The sequence below is a fragment of the Hordeum vulgare genome, chromosome 2H (assembly GCF_904849725.1).
Source record: "Hordeum vulgare subsp. vulgare chromosome 2H, MorexV3_pseudomolecules_assembly, whole genome shotgun sequence".
Lineage (NCBI taxonomy): Eukaryota > Viridiplantae > Streptophyta > Magnoliopsida > Poales > Poaceae > Hordeum > Hordeum vulgare.
This window is the reverse complement of record NC_058519.1, coordinates 627517679-627526191: the sequence shown is the minus strand read 5'-3', so window position 1 is coordinate 627526191 and position 8513 is coordinate 627517679. Positions and strand designations below refer to the sequence as shown.

At 44.4% G+C, this 8513-nt stretch overlaps 1 protein-coding gene across 1 annotated transcript; it reads left to right on the top strand.

Annotated features, from left to right (window-relative positions):
- The first annotated feature begins 4906 nt into the window (after positions 1-4906).
- On the top strand, positions 4907-7923 carry LOC123428832 (probable WRKY transcription factor 41). Its single transcript, XM_045112962.1, has 3 exons — positions 4907-5196; positions 5304-5444; positions 7266-7923. The coding sequence occupies exons 1-3, from the start codon at positions 4907-4909 to the stop codon at positions 7921-7923; spliced, it is 1089 nt and encodes a 362-aa protein (XP_044968897.1).
- Positions 7924-8513: the final 590 nt, after the last annotated feature.

The window sequence follows — 8513 nt, the reverse complement described above, 5'->3', positions numbered from 1 at the left end:
CGTCATTTTGTTTGTACTTACTCCGCTCCAAAAAAGAGTTGAAATTCTAGAAATTGTATATTTGATATTGTGTAGTTCTTTACGATATTTTCTGTAGATGAGATTAAAGTTAAAACAGTTTGACTCAGAAAAATCCTGGAACTTAAATTATTTTTGGAACAAAGGGAATAATGTTTGTCCTTGATTGCATATTTGCTCGTGGGCTCTTCTCTCTCGTTTGTTTCCAAGTTTTTCACTGGGACCGGTTGCAGTGTGAGATCAATAGAAAACTGTGGGCATGGTTGAACAACTCACATTTTTATGGGTGGACATCCGTCACTAACTTCCCTAGTTTTTTTTCTATGATCTAACTTCGGCCTAGTTAGGGACATCTCCAAGGTGACCCGCGAAACATCAATATATCTTTGACACAGCATATTTGTTCATTTTTACAATGTAATGAAACATCTATCTGTCTGCAAAGCTGTTCAGATATTCAAAAATTTCGGTATTTTGGAGACAACCAAATGCATGGCCCCTTTCTTCTCTCATCCCTTCCATCCGCACATGCATGGTCCTTCTCTTTTCTTTTTCTTTCAATCGACAGTAAACCATAAATATACCACCACATGCATGGTCCATACCTTTTTTTTTTCTTTATTCCAGCCGGATACTTTGTAATTAGCATTCGATTGCTCCCTTTTGTATCATGTCCGCGGACCACGTTCGGACATAAAAACAGACATATACCAAAGAAATTTACAGTCCAGCATTGGAGATGGTCTAACATAACTGGTTTGGCCTAACCAACCATAAGAAATGGCGTTGGTCTTCTTCATCTTTTATTCTACATACATTGGTCTTTTTTTAGAAGAACATCCATTAGTCTTCTTAATTTATCTTTTTTTCGTTCATTGGTCTTTTTTATCCTTTTCACTTTATGTTCACAATTGCGTTCTCTTCCTGAAAGAAAGAGTCGCTTCGTGCTCTTTTGTCTAGGGTAACATTGTGCTCTCGGTGCTAATGTGTCTCACCCCACTAGAGGCAAGAGGGGAGCTATATTGGACACTGTCGCGGAAGTACCTTCAATCACGAGCACAACAATGCAATTATCATGGACCCCCCACACACTGTCGACACCGTTAGCCTTTCGGCGCAGAACACCGCAGTCAAACGAATGGCCAACTGAGAGGTGTAGGCAGATAATACTCTCACCATCTTAAAATTAAATGTCTCAATTTTATACTAACTTATTTTGGCTGAGATAATACTACCTCCATCCCAATACAAATGAGTAAGTAAGAGATATAAAGTTAGTACAAAATTCAGAAAAAAATTCGAAAAGAAGGGAGTAAAAGATACTCAAATTACTCATTCATTTGATTGATAACGAGTAGAGCCTTCAAGGAATACCGTAAGCCAAAGTGCCATGAGTCTCAAGAAAGCCTTTAAAACACCCACCCTTTAAAAGAAACTAGACGAAGCCCCGCGCATTGCTGCGGAAAACTTATTAAAAAATATATGAATAAATTTTTAAAAACAAATGGTAATGCAAAAACCATTATAAAAATGTCTTGCTTCATTACCCAAAAAAATTCATGCATGAAGATATGTTTTGCATGAAGAGATGACGAGATTAATAAAAAAAGTAACTTATAACTACATGCATGACTTGATGATGTGGCATGGTTGCATGGAGAGGAAAATTGCATAGTGGGTTCTAGCTATTTAAGAATAGAAGATTACCAATATAAAGGGTAGGGAACAAAACCCACACTCTAACAAATTCCCTTCGATAATCACCTCGTGCTCGTGGACAGGAGACCTGCACCCCTCGCTAGTTCGGCCTGACGATGGAGGGGTGTTCCTCACCCCACCAGTGTCATCTTGTCTCGCCGTGCGCCCCATCCCACCTCCTGTGAATCTACTGATGAGATTTGTTAGGACAATCTCATGGAGTCCTAGGAGCTCGAGGAGGATGAGGCCACCCCCGCCGAAGTGGTGTGCACGCGCTGGGCAACATTAGATGCTTCGTTTGTGGATGTCATAGTCGCGACCGCCGACGTGATTGATGAGTGTTCATCCATCTTCCTCCATCAGTTTGGACTTTTGGATGAGTTGGTTGGAGCATGAATTCAATATGGTATCAGAGACAAGAGGACCAGTTGTCAGAATTGCGACTCAAGTCTTAGAATCTTACGACTTTACAATCCAAACTAGCCCCTCTGATTCTACGATTTTGCTCATAGAATCTAAGATTCTACGATCCTGGTAGTTATGATTCTACGATTCACGATCCTACCAACAGAGCTCCGATCCGATTTAGAATCGCGATTCTGACAACCTTGCAAGAGGTCTTGAGTTCAATACCCTGTCAACGCAGTATTAAAATTAAGCGATTATGTGGCCTACATCGATCCCCCGTCTAAGTACTAAAATATCCTAGACATGAGAGGGAGTGTTGACATATATAGCCCATCTCTCTCCATCAGTTCGGACTTTTAGATGAGTTGGTTGGAGCATGAATTAAATATTTTAGCCATCCTATGATTTCCACTATGAATGCATGCTAAAAATGGATGCATATGCTTCTGACAAGACGGAGGAGGGACGCCGCTCAAGGTAGAGATGAATGCTTCTGCCGCTGAGGTCGCCATCGGATCTAATAGGGGGCTCGAAGGAGGGGTGCCGAGTAGTCCCACATGCATTGTCGTGATGGAGATACCTTAGAGACGACAATGATCCTTCCTATGGCGTGCACCTGCATAATATTTAGACTATGCCATTGGTGTAGTCCCATTTGAACCGTTATTGTCATTGTTTATGTAAAATTTGGACCTTATCTATCTTTGAGCCATTTCAAGTAATGTTTATCAAAACTTAGACCACTCTTGCTGTCATTCCACCCGTGGGGATAAAACTCCACTCACCCCCCAAAGGGCGAACGGGGGGGGGGGGGGGGGGGGGGCTTTATCTGCTCCACTGCCACCCTCCTCATATCCTCTCCCCCTCACCGCCACGAGAAGGCGCATGTCACCAATGGAGGTGGGGCCCTATTATCCTCTCGCGTGGTGGCCTTGATGCGGGTCGGGGTGGCTAGGCTAGAGTGCGGCGCTGGCCGTTGAGCACTGCAGCGTGGTGGCGAGCTGGGGCAGATGTACGATGGTGGTGTGGCGGCCACATGATGGGTGGCGTGGTGGTGCGTGCTGGGGGGGAGGGGGTTCTGTGGCGGCGAATGCAATTGATGTAGCGGTTGTTTTGCAAGATCTGGTCGCAAGATGGCTGGGTCCACAAGCAGCATGGGCTACGAGCGGTGGCCTCTACCATGACCATCTCGGCTGGTCGAGGTGGCGACGAAGTGGTGGTAGTTCCATCTCCCCTTCCTATGCTCACGGGGTTCCTCGTTCTGTGATGGGTGGTGAGCCTTGATGTGGAGTATGACTGCTCGACGCACGGCACGCTCTTGGCAGGACAAAGGTGGAAGGTGTGCACCAGGGAAAGAGGCATGGGCCTCCCTGCCTTGCCATTGTTTGTTCTAAAGATGCCAAATTGAGTGCGATAGCGGCCTTGGTCCTTGGTATGTATTGTGCGGGGTGGCTGCTGGCCATCGACGAGTTTCCCTTGCCCAATTCTTGCCAAAGGGGTTATTTAGGGGTGGAAGGATCAACCTTTTGCTACTTTACCAGTCCTTGGCGCGAGAGGATTGTGGCAAGGGCGGTGGGAGGGTCGTGGATGCTGGGGCGGCGCCCCTAGTGGTGGGGGCCGTGGTGCGTGTGGGCGGAGCCTGTGGCTAGAGTGCTGGCTGGCTACCATCGTCGTGAGGGCGGCGTGGTGTCTGGCGATCGACATCCAGTGGTGGTGGTGCGGTTGTCTGCCCGTACTACATTTCGGGCGAGGATAGTGCTAGCCGGGGTGGAAACTTTGACTGCCTCTCTTGAAGCCAATGTCGTCGGCTTCTTTTTGAAGGCATCGTCGCGGCTGCTCTTTTTCGCTGTGGGACAGTTCATGTGAAATTTCAGATCCTTTGGATCCAACAGTGGCAGTGGCCTAGGTTTGTCGATGTTTGGCTTCGTCCCAATCAAGGTGAAGCTCGAAGAGTAATGTGTATCACACCGCAAGTGGGCTCTACCTGGTACGAAAAAATGTATGTAGCTCAGGGAGTCAGGACTTTGAACAATTGTTGTGAAGTGTTTAATTTTTTTAACAGTTTTGCTAGAACTCATCTAGATGTATTTTAGTTATGTCTTATTCGTCTTTTATAATCATTGGATATGGAGTGCGGACCTTTGGAGCTCGGCCTCCATGAAGGCCGAAATTTTTGAATAATTCAAAATTCAAATTTTTTGGTATCAAAAAAATCTGAAAACAAATATGGAAGTAAAGAAGGATGTTATGCGTATGTGTGCAAAAATTTAGGATGAAATACCTTGAAATACGATCTGCACAAAAAAGACAAATTCATGACCTGAAATGATGAATAATGTCATGTGTAAAAAAGCCTCAGATTTGTCTTTTTTGCACAGCCCTCATTTCAATGTATTTTCTTCTGAAAATTTACACACATGTGTGTTACGCCTTCACTTATCCCTGTATTTTTTTTCATAATTTTTTGAAATATAAAAATATGAATTTTTATGAAATTTGAATTTCAAATTTAAAGGCCTCCATGGAGCTCGGCCACCAAAAGCAATTTCCGTTGGATATGACTATAAGATGTGTGTGTGCTAACATGGGGTATAGTAATACTTTGTATCTGTTTTTGTTTTATATGTGAATGAGACCAAATTATATCTCATCTAGGTGAGTTTTAGACACTCCCTTTTTTAAACGCCCTTTAAAACCATTATAAATAGCTTCAGCTGGTAGACCACCTCCTAGTCCCACAGTACTTCAGTCGCCGTAACCTCGTGCGACTCACAGTCTCAAGATGGCCTTCGGGCTAGAGGCCATAGAACAACTATCGCAGGAGCTCGCCGGCGGGTATAATCTCAACGCGAGGCTCCTGACGTTGCTGCGCGGCGGCCCCCTCGATGGACGTGGACAGGAGAGGGCCGAAGGGATGAGCCAGGAAGTCTCCCGGGTGTTCATGGTGTCTCTGTTCATGCTCAATTCTCGAGAGAGCGGCAGACCGGTGGTAGACACGATGGCATCGCCAGCGGCAACGATCACTGAGGGTAGCATCGATGAGCGGGCTCCGGCAAAGGACATGCGTGTCTGGTACACTACTGACTCTTGTCATTTTTCCTGGCTATATGCAATCTTGTGATTTCTTCATTTACCAGATGTGTATTGCTGTGTTGTTGTCTCCATATGGAACAATATAGTGGCGGAGAAGAGGTTACTCCCCCCAGGAAGGGCAGAGAAAACGAGGTTACAAAGAAGGAGATTACAGCCTCGCCTCACAGTGATGGTTACCAATGGAGAAAATATGGACAAAAGAACATTCAGAAATGGAAATTTGCAAGGTGAAGTGCTAAGACCTCTAGCTCTTCTATATATGTGGCGCCATTCCTTATTTCTGAAAAAAGGGTCTATAAACATTCTCTTAAGTGAAACGATAAGTAGTTTGACCAAATTTATAGGAAAATCTATCAACAACTACAATCTAAGATAGATATAAAATGAAAATATTTTTATGACTATCTAATGATATCAAATTTGGTATCATAGGTCTTAATAATATTTGCTACAAAGTGGATCAAATTTTACAATGTTTTGACTTCAAGGAAAAAGTTATAGACCCTCTTTTCAAAGACAGGGGGTATCTAATTAGACTCATATACTCTTAATAAAAATAGTGTCTACTATAAGATACATCCATAGGTCAAATTTTAGAAGGTGCACACCTTTGATGATGAGTACCGCAAACCCTTGATCTTTTAAAAGGTGTGCACACTTTGAAATAAAAACCGTAGGGATTTTTTTTTAGATCCCCAGGCCTCTGCATCAGAACGATGCATGTGGCCACTTTATTGATAAGCAAGAGGTCCAACAAAATCTCCAATTTACAAAAAAGGCTCACAAAGAGCAATAAAAAGGAAACGGGATGGTCACAATGGGCGGCAAACTTAGATAGATAATTAAAAATCTATCCTATTACATTTCCGCCATCCAAACCGTAGGGATGCTGGACAAAAATATGTCAGAATACAAAACTGGTTAGTCGAGTTAGACAAACATTTCATTTTAGAAATTCAACTCCTGGTCAAACTGCACATGTTTTGTAACTTTTAGAAATTCCAAAACCAACTTTGTTCTTGGCATAACATTCAAATTTTGAAACTTTTGAGAAATTCATTTTTTAGAAGTTAAACATTTTCAAATATTTGAAATTTCAGAAATTTAAGGGAACGTTAAACTTTTGAAATTGAAACTTTAAAAATGCATACTTAATAAAATGTTACAGATCTAGTGGTGTTACCCGTAGACTTTAATTTTTGCGGGAAGTGCTACCCGAAGACTTAAATAAATAGCCATCACAGGATTTTGCTCCACCCATGGTTGGAACTAGTAATTCGTTGGGTCTACAACAATTTTAATTTCCTTAAATGTCAAATACTTTTTGTTTACTAGTTCATTTAAATCTGTTCAACTCTTATAAGGTCATCTTTGCAAAAGCAGAAATAAAAATTGTGAAAAACACCTGGTCAGATTTTTTACTTTTTGAGGAGTCTCTAGCTTGTTTCCTTTCTTTTAGTTGAGCATAACTATTTCCTTTACTATTTCGAACATTCTATAGAAACAATGTATTTATTTATTTTTGGAGTTGGATCAACTATGTATATCTAGTGTACTACCCACGTTCCAAATTAATCATAGGTGTATAAATTCCTGAGATTTCTCGATCAAAATAATAATAATTAAGCGCAGGTGTATACATTTTTCAGAAATCAACCTTCTTTTGAGTCTGATCAAATTTATAGAAAATATCAACATCTATAATACTCCAAGTGTATTACCATTAGATCCATCATGAAATGAATTTTCATATTTTATATTTTAAGTATTTTAGATACTGATATTTGATCAAACTTTACAAACTAAAATTAATAGACAATAATTTAGACATGAACCTTTGTCTTACACACGCTCCAAAATGGGCATTCGGTTTCTGCTCCCGAACTCAAACACTCTCTTATAAATAATACTCCCTCCGTTCCGAAATAAGTGTCGCTGACTTAGTATAAAATTTATACTAATTTAGTTATAAATTTATGACACTTATTTTAGAACGGAGGGAGTAAAATTGAAATCATTGCAGCCTCTCTAACTATATATGCATGCAGGTGCTACTACAAATGCATGTTTAGCCATGACCGCGGCTGCAGGGCGAAGAAGATGGTGCAGCAGCAGAATAGTAGCTGCGGCGATCGTCCTATGTTCCACGTCACCTACGTGCACGAGCACAACTGCCAACGAGAAGCAGTGTCTCCCGGAGAAGCTACCAGGAGCGGCCACTTCAATCCTCAACCTCAACGCGCCGAATTGGATGACGACACCATGGCCTCGTGCCTCGCCATGGTCATCGGAGGAGCCGCGCCTGCAGGTCCGTCGTCCTCGTCCTTGTCGCCGCCGCCCGTGGGAGCGAGCCCGAGTGACCATGACGGCGGGCGTACGTCGAGCCCGCTGGACGTGAGCACGGGACTGGACGTGGAGACCTCGCGGGGGTCGCCATTTGATCGCCTGAACGCACCTGCAGCTCCATCGTCGTCGTCATCCTTGCTGCCCGTGGAAGCGATCAGCTCGAGTGATCCAGCGGTGTACATGCCGGCCGGCGGCGGACTCTCCACGAGCACGGACGTCATAGCGATGGACGATATTTACTTCCCGTGCGGCCCGCTGTTTTCTCCCGTCGCGGCTCGGCCCATCGGTCGTTCGGATGATGTGCCCATGGATGTGGCCATGTTTACAGACACAACGTCAGCCTGGACACCCTACTCGTGAGTCGTGAATACGTCGTCGGGGCACCGTCACCATTCACGCGCACAATACCGTGCATATACATACTCCCTTCGTTTCTAAGTATATGTTTTTTAAGATTTTAATAAAAACTACTACATAAGTCAGCCTGGACATACCAAGCGGGCTTTTAGGCCCGCTCGTGGACCGACCAGGATCGGACCGCTCGGTCCCAGCCCGCTAGGAAAACTAGCCGGTCCGAGCTAGGTATTTCGGCCCGACAATCGACCGGTCCGGTCCGGTCTTAGCTCGGTCCGGCTCGGAGGACCGAAGGCTCAGCCCAATAACAACTAATGAGAGCCCAATACAACTAATGAGAGCCCAACAGTCCATCAACGTTCCTGACCTAGCGAAGCAATCCATCCTTCTCCCTCGCGCCGCCGTCGTCTTTGTCCCTCTCCCTCGCGCCGCCGTCTTTGTTCCTCTCTCCGGCATCGTCCCTCTCCCTCGCGCCGCCGTGCCTCTCTCTCGGGCCTCCTCTCCCTCGCGTTGCTGCTCCTCCTCTCCCTCGCGCCGCCGTGCCGCTCCGTCTCTCTCCCTCGCGCCACCGTGCCGCCGTGCATCAGGTCTGTCTT

What these genes read in the sequence shown, in the direction of transcription:
- LOC123428832 (XM_045112962.1), top strand. Translation starts at nt 4,907, where the DNA reads ATGGCCTTCGGGCTAGAGGCCATAGAACAACTATCGCAGGAGCTCGCC. An exon ending in GCAAAGGACATGCGTGTCTG is followed by an intron (nt 5,197 to 5,303) that starts GTACACTACTGA and finishes GGAACAATATAG; the next exon opens with TGGCGGAGAAGAGGTTACTC. An exon ending in CAGAAATGGAAATTTGCAAG is followed by an intron (nt 5,445 to 7,265) that starts GTGAAGTGCTAA and finishes ATATGCATGCAG; the next exon opens with GTGCTACTACAAATGCATGT.